The sequence below is a fragment of the Rhinatrema bivittatum genome, chromosome 14 (assembly GCF_901001135.1).
Source record: "Rhinatrema bivittatum chromosome 14, aRhiBiv1.1, whole genome shotgun sequence".
NCBI classification, from domain to species: domain Eukaryota; kingdom Metazoa; phylum Chordata; class Amphibia; order Gymnophiona; family Rhinatrematidae; genus Rhinatrema; species Rhinatrema bivittatum.
This window is the reverse complement of record NC_042628.1, coordinates 41,903,188-41,919,087: the sequence shown is the minus strand read 5'-3', so window position 1 is coordinate 41,919,087 and position 15,900 is coordinate 41,903,188. Positions and strand designations below refer to the sequence as shown.

Here is a 15,900-nt window from a genome sequence, read left to right as displayed (position 1 = left end):
TCTCTAGAAACCAGAAATGAATTTCGAAAGTCAGTCGTCGTGTTCTGTTTGCAGGGCCCCGCAAAGGACAAACTGTTTTGAAAGCATCGATTGCATGATGGATTAAGGAGGCAATTGTGATGACGTATATTTTAAAGGGGAAAAATGGTACCAGGGGGCCTGAGGGCACACTCAAGGGCCCAGGCAGTGTTCTGGGCAGAGCAGACTGGTAGCCCCAGCAGAAATCTACAGGGCAGCCACATAATCATTTCTATATTAATTTACAAAACATTATAGGTTGAACTTTCAGGTGAGAAAGGACACAGCTTTTATGACAGGAGTTCTGGAAGCAGCTCAAGTTTGTTTATTTATTTATTTATTTAGCATTTTTTATATACCGAGGTATAGCAGAGTTGCCTTCACTCCGGTTTACATACAGAACGTGTTACATTGAACGATGTTTGAAATTTAAACATATCAAAAATTAACAATAATGAGCAAAAACATAACAAGGAGAATGAGTATAACAGGAGATAGCACTGGGTGGAAACCCTGAGTAGGTGAACAGAGATATCTGGGAGCATTGAAAACAGAGGACATCTGCATCATGAAACAGGGAGATTGATTGAAGGAGATATTGAAAGATAGTAGGCTATGTTAATATACTATAAGTTCATTGAGTGCAGTTACTCTTGACTGGGATAAGTACTGCTTTAGGTACATGCTACTTGTCTGAACTGGTCTGGCAGGACAATAAGGAAGGTTCGGTTAGGTTCTTACCTGCTAATTGTCTTTCCTTGAGTCCTGACAGACCAGTCCACAGCCCACCTCAAAAAAAGAGATGGTCAGAGGAGGAGTGTATATATATATATATATATATATATATATATATATGTGTCTGTGTGGGAGAGAAGAGCAGAAGTGATGCTCATTCCTATGCTACTTTTTTTCCCCTGCTGGCTGGACATTTTTTTTTTTCCCCCAGGAGAACTTTACACTTCAGCTTGGGCAAGAGATTATTTATTTATTTATTTATTTATTTAACAGTTTTATATACCGACCTTCATAGTAAATAACCATATCGGATCGGTTTACAATTAACAAGAATAAAAAACTAGGGTAACTATTCAAGTAAACGAAAGATAAACAGTAAGTAGGAATGAGTCAAAATTACAATCAACAGGGAAGAGAACTTGGAAGCTTGCAACAAGCTGGAAAGAAGATAAGGCAGGAAATAAATATGAAGTGATGCCATAGGGCGTACGGGTTAAAGCTTAATGGTGCTTTAACCTGGGAGAGTCAGAGTCCATTCGTGAGTATTACTGATGCCTTCTGTGCTGTGCCAGGGTATATAGAGAGGGACCTCAAGATTAAAACAGCTTTGCTCTCCACCTCCATCTGGTAGTAGGGGAGGTGAATCCCACTTGTCTGGGCTGGTCTATCAGGACTCAAGGAAAAACAATTAGTTAAGAACCTAATTGAACCATTGCCCCAGTAGCCCCCAGTGATACGTCCTGTATAATTACATTTTCAACAAATATTAAATCAGTGCATGAGTGTGAATTATGGGGCTTGGAGTTACATGTATAGTCCCTGGTTTCTGGGGGGGGAAAAGTCTGTCAGCCACCTAGCAAGCCTAAATCAGCAATCATTCTCATCAAGCTAGCCCTGTGTTTTAGTTTAATTTATTATGCTTGTTATACTGCTCTTCAAATAAAATGGTTTTCTGAGGTCCTCTTCCTGTAGAATTAAGCAGAAATACATTCAGTTGAAAATCCCCCTCCCCCACTCTTAGAATGAGTGGCTCCTCTGAAATACTGTTAGCTCTGAGGAGAGCTTGAATCTTGACTAGAATTTGGTGCATAAATATTTGCAACAGTGAAGGGTCTATTAATCTTTAAATGCATGAATAGAAATCTACCCTTTTTATCTCTGCGTGACCTCCACTCATAATTTTTTTTGCTTTTAAAATTGCCACTCCAGCACTCTGCCCCTTGTTTAATTAGACACAATACCAGTAGGAAGTTGGCACACTTTATCAATCTTTCATCTCCTTTTCACAAGTCTCCTCTTGAATAAAGAGGATTGAGGCACCCGATCTAGAAGCTTTTTTTTATATAATTCTTTTCATTGGTATATATAGCCCCCACACATTCAGTGATGCCACTCTGAGACCGTGTTGGCGTTTATTTGATCTGAACAGCAACCCCATCATTCATTCCCACTCCTCCAACCCCCACCCTCATATACCAAGATTTGGCATATCTCCAAAACCTGCAGGATATAAGAATTGGGAGAATGACTCCACCGCCTGGGTGACTTGCAGGAAACATAGTTAATTATAAAAGATCTTTTGGCAACCTAAGTAGATGAGAGAGAATAATAAGAACAAAAAATCCAGAAAGGCATCCATTAAGTTCCTGCCATATGAGGATTAAATATTTGTAAATTCTTCAAAATGGGAAATCTTCGAATGAATATCCTCTGGTTCACCTCTTGATTATGATGGTCCCAAAAATCCTTTTCAGCCTTTTGCCTCCCATCAGTACCTGCTGCCACTTAGAGAAGTTGTTTGGTGGCTGCAACTGTCGCTGTCTTTTGGAATATTCAAATCTGTCATCTGTAAAGCAATCTATGCCTCTTCAGTATTTTTGATGTATGAAGTTGCCACTCACTATGACTTGGAAGCCAAAAGGATACAGGCATTTATATCTAATATAGGTAACCACTGCCTTCCTTTCCTGTGAAAATTTGTGGGAAAAGTGATATAATTGCATCTTTTAGACTTTCTAAACGAAACCCACACTCTCCATGCCTACCAGTTTGGCCTTAGGAAAGGCCACAGCACAGAATCTGTTTTTCTAGTTATAACCAATAGTGTCCACCTACATGCAGACGAATGTGGCGACTTCTCATTGTCCTATTCAATCTATCTGCTGCATTTGATGTTGTCATCCACCTACTATTTGGCGAACATTGATATGGAGGATTAATTCATCCAGTGGTTTAAATCATTCTTGACCAATTTGCTCATCTGTTTTCTGGGCCAATAAATCCTCCACTCTGAGGTCTTACTGTGGATTACCCCAATTCTCCAACATTTCTATCTACCCAACCTGTGATGATATCCAGTCCTTTGACATGTAATGCCCCCCCCCATCCCCCTATTTATTGATATACAACTATGTATCAAAACAGGAACCGATCAAGCTGCCATAGTCTCATATCTTAACCACTGTCCCTCAGCAGTAGCGCTCTGGCTGCACAAACTGAAACTTAACCCTTCCAAATCTTAACTCTTGTGATTAAGCAGTCAGGGAGATCCTCTATCAATATTACCCTCCTTGTCAAGAACCCCCCTACTCTGTAAAGTATATGTATGCAAATATATATTTTTATGGGTAAGATAATATATCTGCTATTCTAGCAAAATAAGACAGGAAATTTACCATTTATAGATTTAATGGGGGAACCAAAGGGAGTCATAGGTTTGGACTAATCTCTAGCTGTAGCCATTTTCTTTAACATTTTTAAAGAGTCCCTGGAGGTTAATGATGTAATTTGCTATCCAAAATTATTCAGCTTCTAATTGGTGGATACTTTACGAGAGGTTTGCTTTGATTATTTTATCTGAAGAATAGTTAATTGTCTGATTTACCACAAATAATTGCCAGATAGGTTATGCTGAATGGTCATCTTTTAACCAAATGATGGAACTCTATACTGCTAAACCATAAGTGTTAGATAATATTGTCCATTGTACCTCGCTTCAGTAGGGATGTCAGAGCTCTGACTATTCCTTTGTGTTTCAGGTCACAGGCTGAATATTACAGCTGAGAATGACTGCAGACGGTTGCATTGCTCCTTGAGAGACCTCAGCTCCCTCCTGCAAGCTGTCGGACGCCTTGCAGAGTATTTCATCGGCGATGTCTTCGCTACTAGATTTAATGATGCCTTTACTGTTGTTGGGAGGTAAGCTAATGCTATAATTCTTTAGCTGTCATTTTTTTAGGGAGATGACAGGAACAGTAAGTAGGAAAAAAGGAACAATGTTCTTTTTATCTGGAGTTCTGATAAAGATGATCCTAGAGTAGTGTGGCTCACAACTCAAGAGCCACTAATTTTTCAAAGCTGTAGTGAAACACCAGTATGTATATTGTAGTATTTTAAAGTAATGATGAAGCCAAAAAGTGTTTGCACTTAAATATACAGCATGCACCCATCTAAGAAATGATGCTTGTGCAATAGTGTTTAGGATGAAAGCCCCAGCAAACTCTTTCCAGGGAATTTGACTCTTATTTGCACAGAGATACAAGAAATCTTTTAGCTTGCTTAGTTAAAATAATGCTTTAACATTCTTAAAATATTTGCTTTTTTTCTGGAGAATTCGTTCTGACATTGCAGATGACCTGTTAGAAACCACATCTGTAGTATACTACAGTGATTCCCAACCAGTGTGCTTTCCACTGTGATCCAGTGTGCCATGGAAAAGTCACCATTGCGCAATGCTCAGATCCCAACACTCAGAATGAGTCACACCCGGTGCTCAATACATGCTCTCCTCCTCTCTCAGCCTAGGGATAGGACAGACGCTGAAGGACTCAAATGAGGAAGCCATCACCTGGGCTCTGCCCTAGTATCATACAGCAGCAAGATACAAGTGGTGGCTTTTAAACATGTAGGAACTATTTTCTGAGGCTTGTGTAATCATGTGTGCCTCTTCCTCCAAGCTACAGCATAAGCCCCAGAGTGTGGTAATTAACGGGCAGCATGCAGGCATGGATATCTGGGACCCACTTTCTGCTACACATGCACTTGACACAGCACCTTCTCATTTTCCTCTCCAGCTTCTTCATTTGAGTCCTTCAGCCTCTATCCTAGCCCTTGGCTGAGAGAGAGGAGGAGAGCATGTATTGAGCACCAGATGTGACTCATTCTGAGTGCTAGGAGCAGTAGCAATGAGAGTTCTGGCAGCCAAGTTAATTAACTTAGTTGTCTGCTTGCATCACACTGACTTTTTCCTTTTCCTGCACTTGTATATAGAGGAAACTGGCCTTCTGTGATGGGTTCACGTATGTCTGCCCTCTGCTTTAAAATATGAAAGAGACTGTGTTGAGGCTTTCAGTGCTTCTGTAGGTTTTTGCCGATATGAGTCTACTCCATGTCTGCACTGACAGCTCCATGGAGGTTGGTATGCCATACAACATTTTTGTTGTGCCTTGTGCTTGAAAAGATTGGAAAACGCTGGTATACTATACCATGGGAGGACCATGTCCCTCATGATGGCTAACGGACAGTGATTAATTTCATAGCATTTGTAACCTGTGTGCAGTAGAACCTGTAGGTATATGTTGCTCTGTGTGATCCCAGTATTGTGGGAAGATGCAGCTCATCTCAAAATAGAAAAAGGCTTAAGACTTGGCTATTTAAGCAAGCCTTCCCAGATTCCAATTGAATGACAGCAACATCTTTGAAGAGACTTCACAATATAATGTAAATATTTAATCCTTAACTGCTCAGTTATCATGCTCTAATTCTTTCCTCAGTTATATCAACCTTGTTGTAATGTAACTTTATGACCTCTTTGCACTTGTTAATGTTCCATTTTTCGTTTTACACCCCCCTGTTTTCTGTAAACCAGCATGATGTGATTTTTAATCACGAATGCCGGTATAGAAAAACTCTAAATAAATAAAACTGTAGATTTGCAAATCCTGGAAACAGTGTAAACAAGTGCTAGCTACTGCCACTCAGCTTTCAAATTTATTTATTTAAATTTGAGTATCTGCTTTATGGAAGCAGCTTTAAAGCAATACAAATTTAAAATACAAAACAAAACTCTATAAACACATAGATAATTAACTAAACCCTTTCATTCTCAAAATAACAATATCATTAAAAAATCAAAACTGAGGACAGTCTTGCAGGCATTCCAGACTGAAAATGCCAATTTAACAGCCAGAATACTCTTTTTCCTGAAGCTCATATAAGATGGTGCTATACGGACATTACAAGATAAAGGGCTGCACAGCTAAAAACAGTCTTACGAGTGATTTGTAGCTTCACCTGAGATGGTGGAAGAACCTGGAGAAGACCATGCAGGAAGAATGTAGTGGGTTCATATAAGGTCAGCTTTTGAAGATACAGTGGTCTAGAGGGATCCAAACATTCATAAATTGAAGAATCCTAAACTTGACTCTACAAATAATCAGAAGCCAATGAAGTTCTCTCAAAATGGGAGTCACATGACTCATAACACAAGCACCTGTCAGAAGTCTGACAGCAGTGTTTTGAAGAAGTTGCAGACATTGGAGAAGCCACCAATTCTCCTGTAGCAAAGTTGTCTAATCTTACGTAAATTAAAAAAAGATGCCTTGATAACTGCAAAATTTCATAATTCCCTAGAGTGCTTCTTTATTAGAACCCCCAAGTTACATACTGCTTTCTTAGGAAGTAATATCATCCCTTCAACTTCCAGATGACTAACCCATATTCTATATAATCGACTAAGGCAGTACACCTCAGATTTTAATGTCTATGCTGCTTCAACCAGCTGGCAATTTCTAATAAACATTTATTAAGACTAGTCTTGGTCCATGCTGGCTTACAGCTCGATATCATCCACATATAAATGAAACTGAATAGTGTGATGAGCCAGAATAAGTAATAGGAGTCATAAAGATGTTAAAAGTGGGGACAATATCAAGCCTTGCACAATCCCATAAGGCAAAGTTATATCAGGTAGCCAAAGTATTTTCCTAACTTACTGAACACTTCGTGCCAGAAAGAAACATAATCAGCTAGGTCAGAAGGATGCCTCCAATACCCACAGCTTTTAATCTCCTCAACAGACATCTGTGGTCAATCTGTATGAACCACAGCAGACAGGTCTAATACCTGTCTGCTGCCTCTGCCTCTGTTCGCCTGAGATCCAATCTCATTAACCAGAGAGGACAGATTCAGTCCCATGCCCTTGCCAGAATCCAGACTGTGTAGGGTGCAGTATAGCAAACTCATCTAGAAACCACTTCAGTTGCCAATAGACCGATTTATCTGTAGTGGAGAGGCAGAGAAGATTTTGAGAAGGTCATCTTGTAGTTTGAGACTGACTGCTTGATGCTGTTAGCTGTTTCCTATTAAGCTGTTGATGAACTTCTGTTCCCCATCTGTTCTGCTGGAGCAAGGCTGTATTATGTGTCAAGCTTTGTGGTATGCTCAAAACAGAAAATGCTGCCATTTTCAGTAATTTAAAAAAAGAAAAACCCCACAACTGGGAATAAATAACACAAAGGGTCAGATTTAAGTTTCATGCAAAAAGCCTGCAAATCAGTAAATTGTATGAGGGGGTGTGGAGCCAAGATGGCCGACGGTGAGGGACGCTGAGAAGAGCTCCTCAGCCGTGTTTTTTTTCTTCCTTATTTCCTGATTGCTTTCTGATGCCGCTTACAAAGCGCAAGGCCAAACTGCGGGGGGCCAGTGCTAGCTCCCCAACTTTGGGAGGCCTGTAGATGCGGATAGAGGGCTTTTTCTCGCCTACCCCAATGAAACCTCTGGAAGAGATCATAGCCGGTTGTGACGCTGAGCAAACATAGTCTCCGCAGATCGAAGAAATATCGTTGACTCCCGGGGCGCCTAAAATGCCTTCCCCCTCCTGGAAATGAGCCTGTTATTCATCTACTCATGAAGGGAGAGGTACCGAGTTGATGTGATGGCGGTGCCTCTGGAGGGCATAAGTGCTGAGGAGCATGGGCCCATTTTGAGAGCAGCAGGAGAAGTGAGCCCGGTTGGAGAGGCTGTGGAGAGGGGCCGTTCCTGATCCTGTGATTAGATCTTCGACACCGAAAGCTCAGCTTGAGGGCGGAATAAGAAGCGGAGGTGGTGCAGATTGGATGGCAACACTCCCCAACTTGGAGTTTACTAAACCCCCTGTAATAACGTTGGAAGTACTCTAGCAGGCTATTAAATCCTTAGAAATATCTATTTCCAACCTTACAAAAGTTTTTGTAGATACAAATATAAAGGTTTCTGCTAATTAAAATTCTATCTCTGTGTGGAACTAAGTTAAATATTTTGGAATCAAAGTTTACTGAACTCGAGCAAGTACAATCTAATATGGTTCAGTCAGATCTAATTACAACTAAAAGGTTGAAAAATATAGAAAATTCTTTGAGTTGTTGTAATCTCCAGGTGGTAAATTTTCCTGTTATAAAGATTTTACCCATTACTGATTTGTTCAAAAGTTATTCATCTCAGGTTTTGAAAATGCCTGAATCCACTATGCCGGTGATTACTAAAATTTTTCTACCTAAGTCTGAGGGGTCAGTATTGAATAATTCTCCAGAAGAGACCTAATTAAATTTAACCCAAATATTGGAACAGTCGCATGAGATAGTTACTAGACGAGGAGCTTTACTGGTCTCATTTGCATTTCTTTCTGATCGAAATACCATTCTACGATTTATCTTCTGTAATCGAGAATCAATGTTTTACGGACAGAAACTGTGGATTTTTCCAGATGTGACGAGGCAAACACAACTTCATGATGAATTAACATGTAAAAGGGGCTTATTTTATACTACAATACCCATGTAAATGTAACATTAAGTTGGGGAATGCTAAATATCTTTTTTTTTTTGAGCCTTCACAGTTACAGGTCTTTTCAGACATGCACACCTAATATGCTCTGAATGTTTAGGCAAAAAGTGAATATTGGGGTATATGCTTACTTACCATATTTTTTTCTTTTTACATATTTCAGTGTATATTGTTCTTTATAAGGCTGCCCCTCCCCTGCCTGTTTTCTTATTTGGCAATTTTGTATTTCCTTTTGAGATGTTTTTCTGTAAGAGAATTATAGATGCCTATTTTCCCGATTGAAATCATTAAGATGATATTATGGATATCTTATTGTAAACTCAATAAAAACTAAATTAAATTGTATGAGCTCAAACTTGTAAACAAAAACACTGAAGGGATTTTGCCCAACTCAGCATTTTTCCAACAAGATTTTCCTTGTATGTTTTTTCTACCTTTCAGACAGGGCAGGATAATAAGTCCTTGGGCAAAAGCTGCACCTTTTCAAAAGTGTGTAAGTAACGGACTTTAAGGCTTTTGTACTTTTTAAATTTTTTCCAGAAAAGGCGGAAAAAAAAAACTGGCCACAAGATAATTTTTAGAGATTTTTATATTTATCAAACCTGACAACGGTCCAGTTACCAGTGTAAAATGCAGAAATGGTCCTTCTTATTGCTGTCCCTCTGAATTAGTGAAGGCAGTCAGCTGTTGTGACAGGTCTGCCTTTTACTTTGCATAACTTTGAGGATTATCTGGCATCAATATCTAATGATTTACCTCTTCCTGACAGATTGGTGAAAGTTACTCTTTATGGCTCCCAAATCAAACTGTTCAACATTGAAACAGCTGTGCCATCTGTGCTAAAACCAGACCTGACTGATGTGTAAGTATGAGGCTTAACACACTGCTTCACTGAGAAACTGGCCAAATACTACTTATGGCCATTTTTAAATGAAATTGTCTTCATTGTTTGCCCTGTAAACTGTTTCAGAAAGCTATAAGGCAGGTAACTGATATGAATATTGCCTCCTTTGATTAAAGGTTCCTTGACCTTGTTCCTTATTCTATATATTGACAGTCCCAGCAGGGCAGTGTCTCATTGGACAGTGGAGATCCCGCCCAGATAGAGGGTGTCAACTTGTTGTGATCTTTGGCTGCAATCAGGATCTACTTTTCTGGATAATTAGGGACCTTCATTTTCGGGTTTTATTCTGTTTTTTCCCAATAATTTATCAGGGTTTATTATGACAAGAACAAAAACAGAAGAAAATCAGTGGAAAAATGGACTTATTTTTCTGGGTAAATATCAGTTTATCGGGCAGAAGACAGGACAATAAAACAAGACTGAGCAGATTCTCCCACTCACTCGCCAGCCTCCCTATCTGTTTCCTAGCATTGACCCTATCTCTCCCTACACCCCTGAGATTTTCCCTTTCCCTCCTCTCCCCCCCCCCCCCCCCCCCCCCCATTGCAGCTGCATTCGTCCGTATTGATGGTGGTTCCAGGCTTCTCCTTTCTCCTTCAGCAGCATGATTACTGAGACTCCTGTGCTCTACATTTATGCTTTTGTACAGGGTCAGGGAGCCTGCCGGGAAGAGCTTCTGGTAGGCATGGCCAGCTTTAAATGCCACATTGATAGCATCAAGCAGCAGGCACCTTGGCTGCCTAGGGAGAGGGGAAGGTGGGATTTGAAATGCCATATCCGGGCACTGGTGGGTGGCAGGACTTGAAATACAGCATGTACTTTGGTCTACTGGTGAAAATCAGTTTAAATTGAAAAAGGATTCTGTGGGTAATTAAGTTATTCACCTGTCAATCAAAAACTCTCTTCTTTATCTGATTTTAATTTCATTTGATAGGATAATCTTTGAAAGCCCCTCCAATTTAGCTACTTTAACCTTTTTGAATCTAAGTAAATTAGAGCCTTGCTTTGCTGATCTTTGTCAGAACCCCCATGCATCACATGGACCCATATAAAAAATAGTGAACTCTGGAAAGAACTTTTTTTTTTTTTTTTTTTTAATATGGTGTACCTGTAGGAATATGCACACACCTTTTATTCCAAATCCTTTTAAAATTATAATGCACACACCTTTTATTCCAAATCCTTTTAAAATTATAAAAAACAAAAAATATGGAAAAAAATGGAAAGATCTAGAAATAAGTAGAGACGGAGATAAGAAGTAGATTGACACTTTGAAGAGACTAGCTTTCACTACTGCTTTTTAACAACCCTGAAACATTGTCTGGCTTGGTAGTGATGTAGAGTTCCTTCTGTTAGCAGTCTGTCAGCGTTAATGATGTGTGCACTTGGAAGAGTGCCTTAATGTATGACTGGATCCAACAGAAAAATGTCCCTCATCTTTCTTTTTTTCTAGTTTCTCAAAGTGGACACTTCAATTTGAGTGTGTTTTTTCAGGCCTCTTCATTGGAAGCAATCCCTTAAGAACTAGAAGAAAAGATATCGCCCACACCAGATAAATGGTGCCCCAACAGAGGGGCGCAGAGCTCTCCTCTGTCCTATAGATCTGACAGAAGGTTGGACTGAGCACAGGACTGTGAACTGTCACATGTTCCTTGTCCACGTGGCAGCCCTGCCACCTCTTCCCATGGCTTCTGTGGAAACAGTGAGAAATCATGAGCCATACCTTGATCGTGATCACAATTCAAGAATACCACTCTCAAACTGATTGATTGGAATCCATGGGAGTGGGAGAGTGGCCTGACTTTGTACTTTTGCCTGGAATCAATTTGGGTAGAAACTCCATTTCGGGAATACTTTTGAAATGGATAATTGGTTGTTTATCTGTAATACCATTAAAGGTTTCATAAGAACATGCCATACTGGGTCAGACCAAGGGTCCATCAAGCCCAGCATCCTGTTTCCAACAGTGGCCAATCCAGGCCATAAGAACCTGGCAAGTACCCAAAAACTAAGTCTATTCCATGTTACCGTTGCTAGTAATAGCAGTGGCTATTTTCTAAGTCAACTTAATTAATAGCAGGTAATGGACTTCTCTTCCAAGAACTTATCCAATCCTTTTTTTAAACACAGCTATACTAACTGCACTAACCACATCCTCTGGCAACAAATTTCAGAGTTTAATTTCACTCAGAGTTGAGTGAAAAAAAACTTTCTCCGATTAGTTTTAAATGTGCCACATGCTAACTTCATGGAGTTGCCCCCTAGTCTTTCTATTATCCGAAAGAGTAAAAAAACGATTCACATCTACCTGTTCTAGACCTCTCATGATTTTAAACACCTCTATCATATCCCCCCTCAGCCGTCTCTTCTCCAAGCTGAAAAGTCCTAACCTCTTTAGTCTGTCCTCATAGGGGAGCTGTTCCATTCCCTTTATCATTTTGGTAGCCCTTCTCTGTACCTTCTCCATTGCAATTATATCTTTTTTGAGTTGCGACGACCAGAATTGTACACAGTATTCAAGGTGCGGTCTCACCATGGAGCGATAGAGGCATTGTGACATTTTCCGTTTTATTCACCATTCCCTTTCTAATAATTCCCAACATTCTGTTTGCTTTTTTGACTGCCACAGCACACTGAACCGATTATTTCAATGTGTTATCCACTATGACACCTTGATCTCTTTCTTGGGTTATAGCACCTAATATGGAACCTAACATTGTGTAACTATTACATGGGTTATTTTTCCCTATATGCATCACCTTGCACTTATCCACATTAAATTTCATCTGCCATTTTGATGCCCAATTTTCCAGTCTTACAAGGTCTTCCTGCAATTTATCACAATCTGCTTGCGATTTAACTACTCTGAACAATTTTGTATCATCTGCAAATTTGATTATCTCACTCGTATTTCTTTCCAGATCATTTATAAATATATTGAAAAGTAAGGGTCCCAATACAGATCCCTGAGGCACTCCACTGCCCACTCCCTTCCACTGAGAAAATTGTCCATTTAATCCTACTCTGTTTCCTGTCTTTTAGCAAGTTTGTAATCCACGAAAGGACATCACCACCTATCCCATGACTTTACTTTTCCTAGAAGCCTCTCATGAGGAACTTTGTCAAACGCCTTCTGAAAATCCAAGTATACTACATCTACCGGTTCACCTTTATCCACATGTTTATTAACTCCTTCAAAAAAGTGAAGCAGATTTGTGAGGCAAGACTTGCCTTGGGTAAAGCCATGCTGACTTTGTTCCATTAAACCATGTCTTTCTATATGTTCTGTGATTTTGATGTTTAGAACACTTTCCACTATTTTTCCTGGCACTGAAGTCAGGATAACCGGATCGCCCCTGGAGCCCTTTTAAAATATTGGGGTTACATTAGCTATCCTCCAGTCTGCAGGTACAATGTATGATTTTAATGATAGGTTACAAATATTTACTAATAGGTCTGAAATTTCATTTTTTTAGTTCTTTCAGAACTCTGGGGTGTATACTATCCGGTCCAGGTGATTTACTACTCTTCAGTTTGTGAATCAGGTCTACCACATCTTCTAGGTTCACCGTGATTTGATTCAGTCCATCTGAATCATTGCCCATGAAAACCTTCTCTGATAACTGGTATCTCCCCAACAACCTCTTCAGTAAACACAGAAGCAAAAAAATCATTTAATCTTTCTGCTATGGCCTTATCTTCTCTAAGTGCCCCTTTAACACCTCGATCATCTAACGGTCCAACTGATTCCCTCACAGGCTTTCTGCTTCGGATATATTTTTAAAAGTTTTTACTGTGAGTTTTTGCCTCTACGGCCAACTTATTTTCAAATTCTCTCTTAGCCTGTCTTATCAATGTCTTACATTTAACTTGCCAATGTTTATGTGTTATCCTATTTTCTTCTGTTGGATCCTCCTTCCAATTTTTGAATGAAGATCTTTTGGCTAAAATAGCTTCTTTCACCTCCCCTTTTAACCATGCCGGTAATTGTTTTGCCTTGTTTCCACCTTTCTTAATGTGTGGAATACATCTGGACTGTGCTTCTAGAATGGTATTTTTTAACAATGACCACGCCTCACGCACATTTTTTACTTTTGTAGCTGCTCCTTTCGGTTTTTGTCTAACAATTTTTCTCATTTGATCAAATTTTCCCTTTTGAAAGTTTAGCACGAGAGCCGTGGATTTGCATACTGTTCCTCTTCCAGTCATTAATTCAAATTTGACCATATTATGATCACTATTGCCAAGCAGCCCCACCACCGTTACTTCTCTCACCAAGTCCTGTGCTCCACTGAGAATTAGATCTAAAATTGCTCCCTCTCTCGTCGGTTCCTGAACCACTTGCTCCATAAAGCTATCATTTATTCCATCCAGGAACGTTATCTCTCTAGCGTGTCCCGATGATACATTTACCCAGTCAATATTGGGGTAATTGAAGTCTCCCGTTATTACCGGACTACCAATTTGGTTAGCTTCCCTAATTTCTCTTAGCATTTCATTGTCCGTCTCACCATCTTGACCAGGTGGACGGTAGTATACTCCTGTCACTATAGTTTTCCCCGACACACAAGGGATTTCTACCCATAAAGATTCAATTTTGCATTTTGTCTCATGCAGGATGTTTATCCTGTTGGACTCTATGCCATCCCGGACATAAAGCGCCACACCGCCTCCCGGGTGCTCCTCTCTGTCATTGCGATATAATTTGTACCCCGGTATAGCATTGTCCCATTGGTTATCCTCTTTCCACCATGTCTCTGAGATGCCAATTAAGTCTAGGTCATCATTCACTGTTATACATTCTAATTCTCCCATCTTACTTCTTAGACTTCTGGCATTAGCATACAAACATTTCAAAGTTTGTTTTTTGTTTGTATTTTCATTCTGCTTTTTAATTGATAGGGATAAGTTAGAATTTTTTAGCTCAGGTGAGTTTTTAGGTACAGGCACTTGGACTACTTTTCTTATTATTGGATCCTCACTGTCCGGATGCCCTAATTCTAATGCATCATTAGTATCCTTTGAAGATACCTCTCTCCGAACCATGCGCTGCTGAGCGACTGTCGGCTTTCCCCTTTGTTCTAGTTTAAAAGCTGCTCTATCTCCTTTTTAAAGGTTAGCGCCAGCAGTCTGGTTCCACCCTGGTTAAGGTGGAGCCCATTCCTTCGGAAGAGACTCCCCCTTCACCAAAAGGTTCCCCAGTTCCTAACAAAACTGAATCCCTCTTCCTTGCACCATCGTCTCATCCACGCATTGAGACTCCGGAGCTCTGCCTGCCTCTGGTGACCTGCGTGTAGAACAGGGAGCATTTCAGAGAATGCTACCATGGAGGTTCTGGATTTAAGCTTTCTGCCTAAGAGCCTAAATTTGGCTTCCAGAACCTCCCTTCCACATTTTCCTATGTCGTTGGTGCCCACATGTACCACGACAGCCGGCTCCTCCCCAGCACTAACTAAAATCCTATCTAGGTGACGTGTGAGGTCCGCCACCTTCACACCAGGTAGGCATGTTACCAGGTGATCCTCACGCCCTCCAGCCACCCAGCTATCTACATTCCTAATAATTGAATCACCAACTATGACAGCTGACCTAACCCTTCCCTCTGGGCAGTAGGCCTTGGGGAGATATCCTCAGTGCGAAAGGACAATGCATCACCTGGAGAGCAGGTCCTTGCTATAGGATCCTTTCCTGCTGCACCTGGTTGATGCTCTCCAATCATGAGACCCTCTTCCTCCAAGGCAGCACCAGGGCTGCCAGTCTGAAGTTGGGACTTGGCTACTATGACCCTGAAGGTCTCATCTATATACCTCTCTGTCTGCCTCAGCTCCTCCAGGTCTGCCAATCTTCCAGAGGAATCTGATAAATAATGGAAGACAAAGGTACTTGTCAGCATATGGTGGGTGTACCCCCAAATTCATCCCTTCTAAGGAGTCTGTTTTCAGTGTTTTTCCATTACTGGTATTTTAGCTGAGGGCTCCCTGGCTTTTGCCCTATTGGAATATGACCAGGCCTCAGATTCTTAAAAAATTATTTGTGCCCTGGTTGCTGTTGTGGCTCGTGTGGTAGTTACAATATAATGGAAAGAACCAGCAACCCCATCAAACTTCCCATGGATTAATACAGTTCTGGGGTATTAGTCTTGTATTTATATTCATGACTGGTCTGCTACTTCAAACTGAATTACATTCAAGTACCATCGGTATTTCCTGTCCCCAGAGGGCTTTCAATTTAAGATACTCATAGAAAATTGCCAAGTCTGAAACAGTAAAACGCAGACCAGTGGTACCCCTTAAACTAACAGATTTACTGAGACATCAGCTTCCTAGCACAAGAATCCATGTCACCAGATGTGTAAAGTGTAGTGAAGGAGGTGGGTGGATGATCTACCCCATCTGCATACACCCACCTCCACTGCTACACTT

The 15,900-nt window shown here is 40.4% G+C and overlaps 1 protein-coding gene across 5 annotated transcripts in view; it reads left to right on the top strand.

Annotated features, from left to right (window-relative positions):
* The window catches only part of XPO6 (exportin 6), a 205,463-nt gene that overhangs the window by 135,907 nt on the left and 53,656 nt on the right, over positions 1–15,900 (top strand). For all 5 annotated transcript variants that reach the window (XM_029576103.1, XM_029576106.1, XM_029576105.1 and 2 more), the window contains 2 exons: positions 3,792–3,951; positions 9,344–9,436. In XM_029576103.1, the coding sequence (XP_029431963.1) occupies positions 3,792–3,951; positions 9,344–9,436 (253 nt within the window). The remainder of the gene's footprint in view (positions 1–3,791; positions 3,952–9,343; positions 9,437–15,900) is intronic.